General features: G+C 36.8%; 1 protein-coding gene across 3 annotated transcripts in view; it reads left to right on the top strand.

The window, feature by feature from the left end:
• Positions 1-16,339, top strand: part of LOC126183524 (WD and tetratricopeptide repeats protein 1-like) — a 207,148-nt gene that overhangs the window by 36,671 nt on the left and 154,138 nt on the right. For all 3 annotated transcript variants that reach the window (XM_049925587.1, XM_049925584.1, XM_049925585.1), the window contains exon 5: positions 5,313-5,500. In XM_049925587.1, the coding sequence (XP_049781544.1) occupies positions 5,313-5,500 (188 nt within the window). The remainder of the gene's footprint in view (positions 1-5,312; positions 5,501-16,339) is intronic.

Here is a 16,339-nt window from a genome sequence, read left to right as displayed (position 1 = left end):
CTTTCTCAAAATTTTTATGGACGTATGTTTTCCCTCTGTCTCGTGTTTTTCACTAGTGACTCACCAAGGGGTACCACACTGTCATTTAATACAAGTAAATCAATATCTGGGGCTACAGATGTGTCTGACTTGTCTGAGGAGCTACGAAGATTTGTGATTCCTGCCTGTTTCAATGTAGTTGGATCATAAACTGGTCCTAGGTTGTGCATAAATTTTTTCCTATATCTATCACATATTTTGTGAGCTGTTGCTATGCCACTGATGATATCAACTGAACAAATTTGCACTTTCCCTATTACAAATGCTTGCTACTGATCTGTTCATATTGCTCCCTGACTGTGTGTTGCTATCATGCCACATTTTTAAGAGTTGACTTGTTTTTTAGTACTTCGTCACTTTGTTGCAGTTTGCATGCAGTTTGTATTGCTTTATTGTTTCACATTAATTTATATCTTGTAAACCAAATATCATCCCAACTTGAATTTTTTTACTATGTTGTGTAATGTAACATAAAAAAGCGAATATATATTTTCAGAAATTTTGAAGGTAACATGTTTTGAGTTACTCAAGGTTGAAGGACAAGGCCACTGACCTGAATTATATACATTGTTGAATATGGTCATGATGGACAGAATTTGAAAGCTTGTTCTTACCCCATTCTAAAATTACAATGTTCACGGTTCTATCTCTGTTAAAACAGAAGTTACAGCCCTTTTTGTCGGCAGCGTGCATCGAATTTCCTGCACATTTTTATAACTTCAGGTGCCCATTACTTTTGTTATACTTGTGCTACTGTTATGAAATTTGACATTTTTCGTTCTCTCAACATGTACAATGAGCACACAAAATTTGATAAAAAATGGGGATGTTTGGGTTGAAAATTTTACTTTTCTGTGTTGATTTGACATGGAATTGACATTAACGTGTATGAGGAATGAATTAATGTGTTTAGAGTCTGAAGAACATTGCAAGAGATAGTGCTCAGTAGCAGCAGTACCATGGGCATCAGGGATTTTGGTGTATAGGGAAGTTGCATCAACAGTGACGAGTAGGGGTCCAGGAGGTAAAGGGGAGGGGGATTGCAGAGAGTTGATGAAGGAAGTGGTTGGTATCTTGGATGTGGGAGGCTAGATTTTGGGCAATTGGCTGGAGGGGAGGTGTTGATCGATGAGGGCCTAAATACTTCCAGTGTGGGCATAATAATCTACTACAATGGGGTGTTTTAAGCAGGAATTGGAGGTCATGTGGAATCGCTCTGGCTGAGTTTATAAGTGGAAGAGTCACATGCAATAAAGTACAAAACTACAACTTACTGCCAGTTGTGGGAAATTTTAATGCACAGCTTGGGCAAAATAAATACAGAAACTATCAGGGAGATGCATATTACATGAAGAAGTAATGAGAATGCTGTATATTGTGTCAGTTTGCTGCTAGAAATAATTTACTCATTAAGAGTATGAGTTCCCACATAAAAGAATATATCTTGGGGCAAGTGTAAATGGAGTAGCTAACCAAATGGACCCTGTGTCAGTAATGGAATGATATGATATGCCACATCAGGAACTGCAGGGGTCCAAACCATGATTCAGACTGCTATGCTGTAAAAGGTGTAGTGAGAGAGAAGTTAGCAGTAATACATAAAAATGAGGAAAAAAGCAAATTGGAATGTAGCAAAACTGAATGATCCTGAAATTGTAAAAGCATACCAAATAAAAGTTAATGATGTCCTGACAGCCAGCAAGGAAACAGTGGGAAATCAAGACAGATGGAATAGGATCCAGAAAGTAATGAGTCAGAAGACGAAGCAGTTGGGATAAGAAGAATGGAAAGAAATGAATGGTTTGATGATGAATGTAGACTAGCAATAGAACATAAAAATGCAGCAAGACTGAGAATGATACAGAGAGAGACAAGAAAAAATGTGGAGGTGTGTAAAGAATTAAGGTCTAATGCTTGTAGGATATCTAAGAAAGAGAAAAAGGAATGTCTGAAAGCAAAATTTCAAGAGATTGAGGAACTAAAGGAAAAGAATGAGATGAGAAAATTTTATCATGCAATAGGAAAGATAAGAAAAAAATTTCAGCACACGCAAAATGCATGTAAAAATAGAAGTGATGATATAATCAGAGAGGAACAAAAAATATTGCAGAGATGGGGAGAATACTTAAAAGATATGCTCAGTACCAACTTAGATCAGGTATTAAGAGATCCACAAGAATAGGAGGAGAGTATAGAGGCAAGAGAGGATGAAAGGGAAGAAACAAAAATACCAACACTGAAGGAGGTGGAATTGGTGATATATAAATTGCAAAATAACTGTGCACCTGGTGAAGGCTGAATTGTTCCAGAACTTGTAAAATTAAGTGTTCATCCTTTACTACATGAAATACATGTATTAATAAATAACATACGTGAAAATGAAAACATGCCTCAGGAGCACTGCACACTGTGATACAAAAAATAGACAAGAGGAATTACAGTGATGAAATCCAGTCAGATATGTGCATATGCAGATGATATTGCAATTGTTTCAAGAAATGTAAACACCCTTATAGAATTGTACAAAATAATGGAAGCAGAAGGAGCAAAAATTAGTGTTAACAGTAAATGAAGACAAGACCAAATACATGGTAATATCCAATTCTAAGGCAAGAACATCATATGACCTGAAGGCGTACAGTAAAAATTTTAAAGCTGTCAACTGCTTCCTTTGTTTAGGTGTACTCTTAACCAGTGATAGTAATATGAGACAGTACATTAGAGAAAGTATACAAGCAGGAGACAGTGCCTATTATGCAAATTACAGGTATTCAATAATACTCTAGTTACAAGATCAACCAAATTAAACAGTATACTGTTTCCTTGTGCAACCAGTGATTACATATGGGTCAGAAACTTGGACAATGACAGTAGGAGAAATGAACAACGTAAAGGCATTTGAAAGGAAAATCCTGTGAAAAATGTATGGCCCCGTGAGAGAGGGAGAAGCTTGGAGAATGGGGTAGAAACATGAAATACAAGGGAAAGATATAGTGAAATTTGTTAAATCTCAAAGGATGCGCTGTTTAGGACAAATGGAGAGGATGACAGGAGACAGTTGACAGGATGCCCAAACAAATACTGAAGGGCAGATTGTATTCCACCAAAAGGAAGGACTGATCAAGAACTAGTTCGCTGGACAATATGTTGGCTGACCTTTTCAAGATGGAAATGTGAGAATGGAAGAGAACAGCAGAGAACATAGATGTTTATAGGAAGATTGTTGAGGAGACTAAGGCACAACTAGGGCTGCAGTGCTGAAAGAGGAGGAGGAGGAGGAGGAGAAGAAGAAGAAGAAATCACACAGTTAGTAGAGGCCTTCCACCAGGTAGTCTCTGTGATTCATAATGACAGTGGTGGAATATTTGTCTGCAGGTGGGATGATTAGGTATGGATCTGTTTGGATGTCCTTTCTTCTGCTGAAAGGAAGGGACTTAGAGAAGGCTGGTGAGGCCAGGTTGGAGGTAAGGAATTCCTGGAATGTGACAAAGTGGGTTGTTAGGTGAGGGGGGGGGGGGTGACAATCACAGTTGGATGGTAGTGTGAAGTAGGAGAGACAGGGTTCAACATCGGGAGTAGGTTGGCTGCAGATGGAGGGATTGTTAACAAAGAAGTATTTCCATAGCAGGGATTGAAAGAAGGAGAATAGGTCTTTGACATGTCCAACATGGTTACATTTGAGTGTAGGGCTGAAGGTGAGGCCTTTGGATAGGGCCGAAACTTATGTAGGGATGAGGATTTTCATGGAAAGGTTAACAACAGTGTTCTGGGATTGTTTTAGCTCTGGATTTACTTGAGTCTTGTCAGGGAGTTTCGGAGGATGTGACAAGTTGAAATATCAGCTTGGCAGAGTCTGGGTGCTATGAGGGGTTGATGAGGAGGAACAAGGAGGATAGGATAGGGATTGGAGAGTGGTGCCCCAGTGTGGTAGTAGGATGTCAGGAGGTTGGATAACTTATGGAGGTAGTATCTGGAACACACTCCCAGGTACTGGAGAGCAAAGTATTCAGTTTCAGAGATGTGGTGTATGTAGTAGGGATTGCACAGTAGCTGTATCTTGTGGAGAGAGCTGAGGTGGTTCTGGGACGCCTATGCCATGGAGGTGCATTTTTGCGGTACCAGGTTTGTGAGGGACAGGGACTGACAGAATCTGAAACGGTGAAGCCATTGTGAAAGGAGGGGTTGGATCCAGAGAAAAGAATTCTTATGGTTAGGCCATTTGAGGGGGATTCCATGGTTTAAGCAGCCTTTAAGGAACAGTATGTGGGACTTGGTTTTAACCAGGGAAAGGGGTACTTTTCTGAACTGGTGCAGAAAAGGGGAGCAGGGGTCCGTTGTGGCAGGGATTTGTTGAAGAAATGGGAAATGATGTAGGAAATGGGCAAATGCGGATATTAGGTGGTTGTGAGGGGAGCTGGATAACAGAAAGATGTTTAAAAAATATGTACAAACACACAAAAATATACACATAATACATAAAATAATTCAAAGATACATTATAATGTACACAAACACAAAAAAGTACACATAAATGTGTGAGAATATGTAAAAATATGCACAGAAATATACATAAAAAGGTGTGTGTGTGTGTGTGTGTGTGTGTGTGTGTGTGTGTGTGTGTGTGTGTGTGTGTGTGTGTGTGTTTCCCTCAAGAAGGTTTGATTGAAAGCTGAGTGTGTAACTTGACTCATCTTTATGGTGAGTAGCAATCTATCCTTTTCATAAATTGTTGATATCCCAACCTGGACTTCAACTGTTTTATTTGTGTATCGAGTGTCATATAATCATAGTGGTGGAACTAATGGATTAACTCTATGAAAAACAGAAACAAGCAAAACCTCCATAACTTATTGTTGCATCAGATTATTTCATTGCCATATCAGCAGTGGTTTTAGTGGAATAGAAAACATTTTTGGTAGCAATACATTGAAACAGCACTAGACCAATTCTTTGCCTGAAAGTCCTGAAGACATTCAGATGTAAAATACTTACACAAACAGGGTGGGCAGTGCAGGAGACTGTAGGGGGCAACTAAAACACTGATAATGAAAAATATTACCCAAAAACAGTTCTTATGGTTATTGATAGTTGTACAGTATAAACTGCATGTGTCTGGGCAATATGTAGCTCATTCATTAATCGTGGCAAACACCTGTTAGAGCAGATTGACATGACATATGAGATGTAGAACAGTAGTCTAGAAGCTAATGATTTCTTCTTTTTTTTACAGAAAGATTATATGTTAAGTGACTCATTTTTCCTTTTTCTTTTAGTTTTTACCAAAGACTAATGACAGAGTGCTTGTCACTGGCGCGGGTGACTGTTTGATCAGAGTACATGACATAACATCAAGTGAGACAACACATTCTTGTAGTTGTCATACTGCAAGAGTGAAAAGAATAGCCACTGCACCATCTGTGCCCTATATGTTCTGGAGTGCTTCAGAAGATGGAACTGTGATGTAAGACTAAAACTCATACAAGTAGGCAATATTTGTGAGATGTGCTGTTTATATCCTACACTTTTCCTATTTTTTCTTTATTTAGCTTAGAAAAAACTTCGAACAAAAAAATTACAGCAGCTGTGTACACTAAAGTTAAACTTATACTTTGCTCTTATACAGTTGATGCTTTCCTTAGTTTGGTTTGATGGTCTCCACAGCTGAAACATGTTAAATGAAATAATGTAATAAATAAAAAAACATTAAATGATTTAAACAGCATTTACCATAAATATTTCCACGATATCTTTAACTGCTAAGTTGCCAGACTGTTGTGTGTTGGTGGTATATGCATTGCTTGTTGGAGGAAATTTAATGAATCCACTTTTGATGAGCCATTTTTTGCCCATTTAGTTTGCTATTATTAGGAAGGATTCCCTGAATTTATGGTATGATGGTTTGAATTTAACATCTGTTTTCCTGTTTGTGTCATCTGGGAGTTCAATGTCATTTACCTTATAGAGTTTAGTAATTTCCTGCTTAATATTGCTGCAGATTGTGTTTGTTGTGTTCATGGAATCTTTTATATTTTTCAAACACAGTGAAAAATTTTGCAGTATTGCTTGTAGTGCACCTATATGTCTTTGTTACAACCAGTTGTCTGTGTAATGTGAAGCGCCCTCTTCTTAGCACAACATACTTTGGTGCCAGGTGTTAGCCACCCTTTCTCTTGTCTTCCATGTATCTCTGATCTGTTGTAAAGGAAAACTGGGTTCATAGTGCTGAAGGAATATTTTTACAAAATAATTATATTTCTCATCCACACTGTGTCTTTGATCAGCTTCTTCCCATTGTTTGTCCTGTGGATATTTTGTCAATTATTTTGTCATCATCTGCTTGTTAGTGTGCTGTATGTATTTGAAAGTTGTGTCTTGAATCTGGTTTATTTTTAATTTTGAGAAGAATCTTCTCACTTTATTGTTTACAGTAGCTTGACTGTTCTGTTCACAGCTATACAAAATCCACTTACTTCATTAATGGCTCTTCTTGAAGTTGATGTTTGGATGCCAGAGTCACTGTGTGATTCATTTTAGCTCTTTTTAACCCTTGCCAACATAAATTTCAGCCTTGAAAAATTGGCACCCTATGTAATGGAAAATAGAATACTGGTCTTAGACCAAGAGGGCATATGAATAGAGAAAAACTAGATGACTTTGCTAAATGAATTGGCAAATGCTGATTAGATGTCCTCATGACAAGATATTCATAGTATATGTAGCAAAATATGCTGTCCAATTTTGTGTTAGATTGCTGAGAGTGCTGGATGGTGGAGTAGAAATTCAATGCTCTTGTAATGTTTCGAATCCCCCTTTTCATTGCTGAAAAAATTTCTATTTTGAGCAAAATTAAACAATCGGTTATCCAACAAAGGAAAACCACGTAGTGTGTGGGTTAAGGGTGGTGCAGTCTCCAACAATCTTGATGTTGGCAGGAAATTAACCATAGAGCTTTAGATTGTAGGCTTTTGCTAAGAAGGTAAGCACCATACCATTTTATGATTTATGTGCATTTCATTTATATTTCTTGCAGATTAATGCCTCTGTTACTGATCTGAGATATGATAATTTGTATTAAAGCTACAGTATGTACTTGCATATGTGCTTTCCATTAAGGCATCAGATAAAACAACAGCCCTAATTTCTTGACATATCAAGGACATAGACTTTTGCTTTCCTGTCATATGGTTACTAACTTTTTTCCAGGGGTGGCTGCTTATGAAACCAACATTTCTTTTGTGGCTTGGGTTTAGATGCAATGGGAGCAATTGATATCCATGTATGCCATGTGCGAACAGTGAAAAATTTTGAATTATAGTCCATTATCAGTAATGTAGCCGACAGTGATTTAACTTTGATATTGGGCTCTAATTCAAAGACTTGCAAATTTTTCTGTTATTAAAGTAGTTAACTTCTTGAAATTAAGTCAGTTCAGTGGGTATCCATTTTATTTCAGTCATTGTGTTTGAACGTCACTGTTTATAATCTCTCCATACTTACATCATTGCTGATGAAAAACAGTAAGGTTCACTCTTGCATAACTCACCACAATATTTCTTCAATTTTTGGTAATCACTTTATTTCCTTATCTTTCAGAAATGTGGATTCTTGAATATATAAATTCAACTTTACGATCCCAAGAATTCATTCGGCTTTCACTGTTTCACAACACAAAGCAAATTCTGTTTCTCAATAATTCCTGTTGTTTAAAATAAGTCTAGATCGCAATTATATTTATTTATTATGAGCAGTTTCGACTTAAACTAAAGTCATCTTCAGAATGTGAGCCCCCTGTGGCTGGTGCTGGTGGCTCCTGGGCTGTTCTTTCCTTTAGACGTATTTTGCAGATTGACTTCCTCCAGTTAACATTATTTGTAACCTATATAAACTCTACTACCATGGCCATGTTAAAGGCAGGCATCAGAATCAGAATTTCATTAGCTCATAACATACATGTCAAAGTACAGGAAACTCGTCAAGCATATAACTATAATAGGTTTTGCATGAAATACAACATATATATTATCCTTCTCAAATGGTCAGGTCATGATTAAAAGAGTCATTAGTAAAGTAATAGAATTTTTGTACCAGAGTGTTATAGAATTTTATTTTTATGAAATCAGATTCAATCTTTTGAATATTTGTCTTTTTTAACTTATTCTATATTTTCGTCCCCATATATTGTGGAGTCTGTGCAAAAAGATTGAGTCTATGTGTAGGAAGCATGAATCTTTCTTTGTTTCTAGTTTCATATCCCTGTCAGAAGATATTTGGAGCAAACAAATTCGGATTATTATTTCTGAAAAGAATTATTTCATATAAATACAGTGAGGGAACACACAATAGTGGCAGTCAAGATTCTCTTGACTTTGCGCTACACTTGTTCCTTATAATCTTTTTCTGTAAAGTTAATATTTGTGTCAAATTGCTAGTGTTTCCCCAAAAGACCATGCCGTATCTCACTATTTCTTCGAAGTAGCAATGGTACATTATCTTTTTCGTGTCTATTACAGTGACACTGGCTATGATTGACATAGCAAATGCCAGTCTGTTCAGTTTGTTTTTTAAATAGTCTGTATGTGAAGACCATGACAGATTTCTGTCCTAAGAATTTAACACATTCTGCCTCGTTTAGTTCCAGACTTCCTTGCATAATTTGAATATCATTTATTTTTGACTGTTTTGTCTTACACTGCATAAGCTGTGTTTTTTTAATATTTAGTTCTAGGCCATTTAGATGGAACACCACATCTAGATTTTCTAGAGTTTTTATGACATTTTTGGGAATTTCTTCTTCATTTTCATATTCTATCAGTACTGATGTGTCATCAGTGAATAAAAATGAATGATGATTTATGTTTATGGGTAAGTCATTTATGTAAAAAGAAAAAACAGTATAGGGCCCAGAATTGAACCTTGTGGTACCTACTGTGAGATAGTTCTCCATTTTGATGAATATTTTCCTTTGTGTGATGTAATGACTACCCTTTGCTCTCTCTTTGTCAAATATCACTTACACCACTCTAAGGCACTGCTGTAATTCGATATTTTTGCATTTTAGGTAATAATAGTGAGTGGCACACATAGTTGAACGCTTTGGATAAGTCACAGAAGATTCCTGCAGCTTTTTGTGATTTATCTGAGGTGGAACTAACTTTATTTATGAATTTGTTAATTGCATAAATTGTAGTTTTACTTTTTTGGAAGTCGTATTGATTTTTTGAGATTGTGTTAAACCTGTGACAAATATTGTGAATCTGGATTGCAACAATCATTTTAGATATTTTAGAAAAATGAGGAAGAAGGGAAATTGGACGGCATTTTCCCATATAAAGAGAGCCTTTTTTAAATAATGGTTTCACTTCCGCTTAGTTTAGAATGTCTGGAAAGTAATCTCCTTCAAGTGGCTTATTAATTATTTCAGACAGTGAGTGTGCTATTATATTTGAGACTGGTTTGATGACTTTCACAGGTATTTTAGGCCATCCCACAGAATTTTTATTTTTTAGGTTTAGTATAGTTTTTTCTACATCTTTTACTGTTACTTTGTCACATTTAATTACACTCTGATCGCCGGACTTGACCCAAATAAATGTATGTTATCTTGATAGGAATCTGCATCTACATCTACATTGACATCACATTTTGCTACCATTATAAAAAAATGTTAGCCTGTTATAAAAAAATTGTTAAAATTTTCTGATGTTTGAGCAGGATTTACAATTATTTTGTCTTGTATGTTTATTTAATAAATTTCCTGGAGGCTAGGATTGATTCCAGGTTCAGACATGAAAACTGTCCAAACAACCTTGGATTTATTTCTGTGCTTGTTGATAATTTAGTATTTACCATTTTCTTTGCTGCTTGTACAGCTTTCCTAAATATTTTTTTATATGATTTAACATAGCTAATGAACTCATGACCGTTGTTGGATTTCAGCTCAGTATGTAGCTGTCTCTTTCTATTGTTGTTGTTGTTGTTGTTGTTGTTGTGGTCTTCAGTCCAGGGACTGGTTTGATGCAGCTCTCCATGCTACTCTATCTGTGCAAGCTTCATCTCATCTCCCAGTACCTACTGCAACCTCCGTCCTGAAACTGTTTAGTGTATTCACCTCTTGGTCTCCCTCTATGATTTTTACCCTCCGCGCTGCCCTCCAATACTAAATTGGTGATCCCTTGATGCCTTAGAATATGCCCTACCAACCGATCCCATCTTCTAGTCAAGTTGTGCCACAAATTTCTCTTATCTCCAATTCTAGTCAATACCCCCTCATTAGTTATGTGATCTACCCATCTAATCTTCAGCATTCTTCTGTAGCACCACATTTCGAAAGCTTCTATTCTCTTCTTGTGTAAACTATTTATTGTACATGTTTCACTTCCATACATGGCTACACTCCATACGAATACTTTCAGAAACGTCTTCCTGACACTTAAATCTGTACTTGATGTTAACAAATTTCTATTCTTCAGAAACACTTTCCTTGCCATTGCCAGTCTACATTTTGTATATTCTCTACTTCGACCATCATCAGTTATTTTGCTCCCCAAATAGCAAAACTCATTTACTACTTTAAGCGTCTCATTTCCTAATCTATTTCCCGCAGCATCATCTGATTTAATTTGACTACATTCCATTATCCTCGTTTTGCTTTTGTTGATGTTCATCTTATATCCTCCTATCAAGACACTGTCCATTCCGTTCAGCTGCTCTTCCAGGTCCGTTGCTATGTCTGCCAGAATTACAATGTCATCGGCGAACCTCGAAAGTTTTTATTTCTTCTCCATGGATTTTAATTCCTACTCCAAATTTTTCTTTTGTTTCCTTTTCTGCTTGCTCAGTATACAGATTGAATAACATTGGGGTAGGCTACAACCCCGTCTCACTCCCTTACCAACCACCGCTTCCCTTTCATGCCTCTCAACTCTTATAACTGCCGTCTGGTTTCTGTACAAATTGTAAATAGCCTTTCACTCCCTGTATTTTACCCCTGCCGACTTCAGAATTTGAAAGAGAGTATTCCAGTCAACATTGTCAAAAGCTTTCTCTAAGTCTACAAATGCTAGAAACGTAGGTTTGTCTTTCCTTAATCTATTTTCTGAGGTAAGTTGTAGGGTCGGTATTGCCTCACGTGTTCCAACATTTCTACAGAATCCAAACTGATCTTCCCTGAGGTTGGCTTCTACCAGTTTTTCCATTCGTCTGTAAAGAATTTGTGTCAATATTTTGCAGCCATGGCTTATTAAACTGATAGTTCGGTAATTTTCACATCTGTCAACACCTGCCTTCTTTGGTATTGGAATTATTGTATTCTTCTTGAAGTCTGAAGGTATTTCGTCTCTCTTATACATTTTGCTCACCAGATGATAGAGTTTTGTCAGGAATGGCTCTCCCAATGCCGTCAGTAGTTCTAATGGAATGTGGTCTATTCCCGGGGCCTTGTTTCGACTCAGGTATTTCAGTGCTCTGTCAAACTCTTCACGCAGTATCATATCTCCTATTTTATCTTCATCTACATTCTCTTCCATTTCCATAATATTGCCCTCAAGAACATTGTCCTCGTATAGACCCTTCATATACTCCTTCCACCTTTCTGCTTTCCCTTCTTTGCTTAGAACTGGGTTTCCAGCTGAGCTCTTGATATTCATGCAAGTGGTTCTCTTTTCTCCAAAGGTCTCTTTAATTTTCCTGTAGGCAGTATCTATCTTACCCATAGTGATATGCGCTTCTACATCCTTACATTTGTCCTCTAGCCATCCCTGCTTAGTCATTTTGCACATCCTGTCGATCTCATTTTTGAGACATTTGTATTCCTTTTTGCCTGCTTCATTTACTGCATTTTTGTATTTTCTCCTTTCATCAATTAAATTCAGTCTCTTCTGTTACCCAAAGATTTCTATTAGCCCTCGTCTTTTTACCTACTTGATCCTCTGCTACCTTCACTATTTCGTCTCTCAAAGCTACCCATTCTTCTTCTACTGTATTTCTTTCCCCCATTCTTATCAATTGTTCCCTAATGCGCTCCCTGAAGCTCTCTACAACCTCTGGGTCTTTCAGTTTATCGAGGTCCCATCTCCTCAAATTCCCACATTTTTTGCAGTTTCTTCAGTTTTAATCTACAGTTCATAAACAATAGATTGTGGTCAGAGTCCACATCTGCCCCTGGAAATGTCTTACAATTTAAAACCTGGTTCCTGAATCTCTGTCTTACCCTTATATAATCTGTCTGAGACCTTGCAGTATCTCCAGGCTTCTTCCATGTATACAACCTTCTTTTATGATTCTTGAACCAAGTGTTAGCTATGATTAAGTTATGCTCTGTGCAAAATTCTACCAGGCGGCTTCCTCTTTCATTCCTTAACCCCATTCCATATTCACCTACTATGTTTCCTTCTCTTCCTTTTCCTACTATTGAGTTCCAGTCACCCATGACTAGTAAATTTAGTCTCCCTTCAGTATTTGAATAATTTCTTTTTATCTTATCACACATTTAATCAATCTCTTCTTCATCTGCAGAGCTAGTTGGCATATAAACTTGTACTCATGTGGTAGGCGTGGGCTTTGTGTCTATCTTGGCCTCACTAATGCGTTCACTATGCTGTTTGTAGTAGTTTACTCGCATTCCTATTTTCTTATTCATTATTAAACCTACTCCTGCATTACCCCTATTTGATTTTGTATTTATAACCCTGTATTCACCTGACCAGAAATCTTGTTCCTCCTGCCACCAAACTTCACTAATTCCCACTATATCTAACTTTAACCTAGCCATTTCCCTTTCTAAATTTTCTAACCTACCTGCCCGATTAAGGGATCTGACATTCCACACTCCGATCCGTAGAACGCCAGTTTTCTTTCTCCTGATAATGTCCTCCTGAGAGTATTCCCTGCCCGGAGATACGAATAGGGCACTATTTTACCTCTGGGATATTTTACCCAAGAGGATGCTAGCATCATTTAACTGTACAGTAAAGCTGCATGCTCTCGGGAAAAATTACGGCCGTAGTTTCCCCTTGCTTTCAGCTGTTTGCAGAACCAGCACAGCAAGGCTGTTTTTGTTAGTGTTACAAGGCCAGATCAGTCAATCATCCATACTGTTGCCCCTGCAACTACTGAAAAGGCTTCTGCTCCTCTTCAGGAACCACACATTTGTCTGGCCCCTCAACATATACCCCTCCATTGTGGTTGCACCTACGGTACAGCTATCTGTATCGCTGAGGCACGCAAGCCTCCCCACCAATGGCAAGGTCCATGGTTCATGGGGGGGGCTCTTTCTATTAACAGGTATTATTATGCCATTAGTAATCCACTGTAGTTTAGTACTTGCCTTTCTGTGATAGAGTACAGATGGAAAAGTTTCATTGAAAACATCCAAAAAGCTGTTTTAAGAACTTATCAAAAATTTTGAACATGGGCTTTCATGTTATAATGTTACCAATTTATCTCACTCAGTCTACATCAGAACAAGTGCATGTTTTCTTCACTGAACTGTCTTTTCATGAAACATCTTTACTTACTTTTAGTAATTCAATAAGCGAAGCAGAGTGATCTGAGATACCTAGGTTTAAAGAGAATTTAACAGTGTCATGAAATGTAGAATTGGTTAAAATGTGCTCCATACACGTTGCAGTTCGCTCATTTGCTCTGGTGAAATTTAGTGTAAAGCCATGTTTTTGAATTAAGTAAACAAACTTAATTGACAAGCTTGTTTCACTTGCCGTATCTGTGTTAAAATCAGCAACAGTTACTATTTCCTTCCTCTTTTCTTTTGTGATTTTGTGTAGGAGACACTGGACTTTCTCTAAAAGTAATTTAGTCACAACACTACCAGTAATCCTATATGTTGAGGTAATATTATCATCATCATGTTGTGTTCTAGCTCTACACAGCAACTTTCAAATATGAGTTTTTTGTTAAGAAAATTAAAATTTTCTCTTTCTTTACATTCTAAAGAGCTGTTAACCAGTATACATGAGCCAACATGGGTTCTGTTTTTCCTACAAAAACTGTTAGCTACTGTAAAGTTTTTTAATTTGTTTAAAACTATGACCGAGTCTTTCTTAAGCCATTGTTCATGTAGGCAAATGACTGATATTTCTTCCTTCTGGAAGAATAATTTGAAGCTTGTCAATTTTTGTTATTTTATCCTGTGGATACATTGCATTGAGGCCATCCATGTTCCAGTGCATTAAGAATGAATACTTACTTGTATAGTTTTAAATACATCTTTCCTTGAACACTGTTCCTCTTTCTTTACTGTGTTTTTTGTTTTTCACCCCCATCACTGGCTATTAGTTTCTGTTGCTTCGTATAATTTTGTACTTATCAATAAAGATTTTGCTGAAAGTTATGGAACCTAACCTATTTAGATGCAAACCGTCCTGTGCTATACAATTTTTGGTGATCAACTTGTTTGAGTCTACAAATATTGCTCCTAGTCCATTACACTGATCACAGAGGTTCCAGTTTATTCTGTCTATGTATTTGTCACTCACCGATCATCCATGTAATATGCAGCTTATTATGATTCTTGAATGTGAATAAATGCTTTTCACCAGTAGAATCACATTCCGTGTTGCGTTAATGAGGTCCTCTTTGCTGCAACTTTGAAATGAATTTTTCCCAGTATGTACAAACACACTTTTGTAGTATTCACTGTTGATTACGTTTTTTGAGTTTTGCTGCACCTGCAGAATATTCTTGAAATGTTTATTTAACTGATGCATTCTGATTCCTGGGCACACATTGACTTCACAGTTTGGAATCATGACGTTTTTGAGCATTGAATCACTGATTATTAGGAAGTCATTTTCCACCCTACATTTTTCTCCTGTTTAATGCCTGTCTTTCTTCTTGTGCTGTACAATAGTTCATTTATAATGATTTGTAGTTTCTGTGCAGTTAGAATTATTTATCACTTTTTCAGGAGCATCGGATATATCTTCTATTGCATCATTTTCTGAATAGGAAACATGCCGATTGTCATGGCTTTGTTCACTCAAAGACACACTAATTCCGCACTTCTGTGCACATTTACCACATGCAAGGTTTGCGTTTCCTCCGTTTAAGGCAACTATCTCTTCTTTAAGTGCTTCAATGTCACTATATATTATTATTATTTCATTATTGTTATTTCATTTTTTGAGTTTATTGTGTTTAACAGTTATGCCCGTTTGTCACCCACACAGTCACGACGTGACCAAGGTGAATCGTCATTTATGAACTTAAGGTTCGCTTTGGCACATCTTTCATGCATGCAGAACTTGCATTTGACGCACAGTATCCCTTTTATCACACGTTTCTCTCACTTTTTGTGCACTGCTGTACTACATATGTTTTTTTGAAGATCAAAGTGTTACTGCACTGTCCTTTTGGTGCCATCTTGGCGCCTTGCTTCCTGAGCTAGGTGTGCTGTGTACTTGAATGCCCAATCCGTCAAGTAGTGTTGAGAGTGGCTAAAATTGAATGCCTGCTACTGAGAAACATGAATGTTCAAGAAACCACCTACTAGAAATTTCTGGATAAAATGATTCTCATATGACTTCAAAGTTGCTGTAAACTTGAAGCTCACAGGCCACTTTTTAAGAATTCTCTGTAAAACCATAAAAAATGAATGAAACATTTACATTTACAACTTCTGCTTTAGTCACTAGGGAGTTAGTTAAGACTCAGTTATCCCCTTACACATTTACACATTCCACTTTTATTTGAAGAACTTCGTTCACACATCTTAAAAAAGAAATCTCAATTATCATATTACAATGCAAAATTACATTCAGTGATAGTTATCAGACAGATGGCTTGTCAAAAATTGTATTGTTTTCTATAAAGTATGTTTTTTAAGATAAAGAATTACAAGAAAAAACATTTACACATAATTATGATGAACACTGAAATGCAATCTGTAAGAGACTTACCATATACCATAATGTTTTTGGTAACAATTTACACGAAAGAGCAGTACTTTGTAAAGCACACCATCTAGTATCATTTTACACAATAAAACTGATTAGAATAATGATTAAGTGTGACCACCACATTATAGCAGAGATTACAGTAATAAGACGTGAAAAACAAAGACAATTAAACATAAATCCTGTGTGACAAATCATGCAAATGGTCCATTGTTTACTATTGTTTGAAAGTACGAGATTCATCATCAAGTCCATATTAAAAATTGCTATATTATGAAAAGGACAGAGTACTACTCAGCATATAGAGATGATGTTGAGTCACAGACAGGCACAACAAAAAGACTGCTATACGTTTGAGCTTTAGGTCAAAAGGTCTTCTTCTGAAGTAG

This window comes from Schistocerca cancellata, chromosome 4, assembly GCF_023864275.1.
Source record: "Schistocerca cancellata isolate TAMUIC-IGC-003103 chromosome 4, iqSchCanc2.1, whole genome shotgun sequence".
Classification (NCBI taxonomy): Eukaryota; Metazoa; Arthropoda; class Insecta; order Orthoptera; family Acrididae; genus Schistocerca; species Schistocerca cancellata.
Note: the sequence above shows the minus strand (reverse complement) of the source record. Positions and strands in the feature narration are given on the sequence as shown.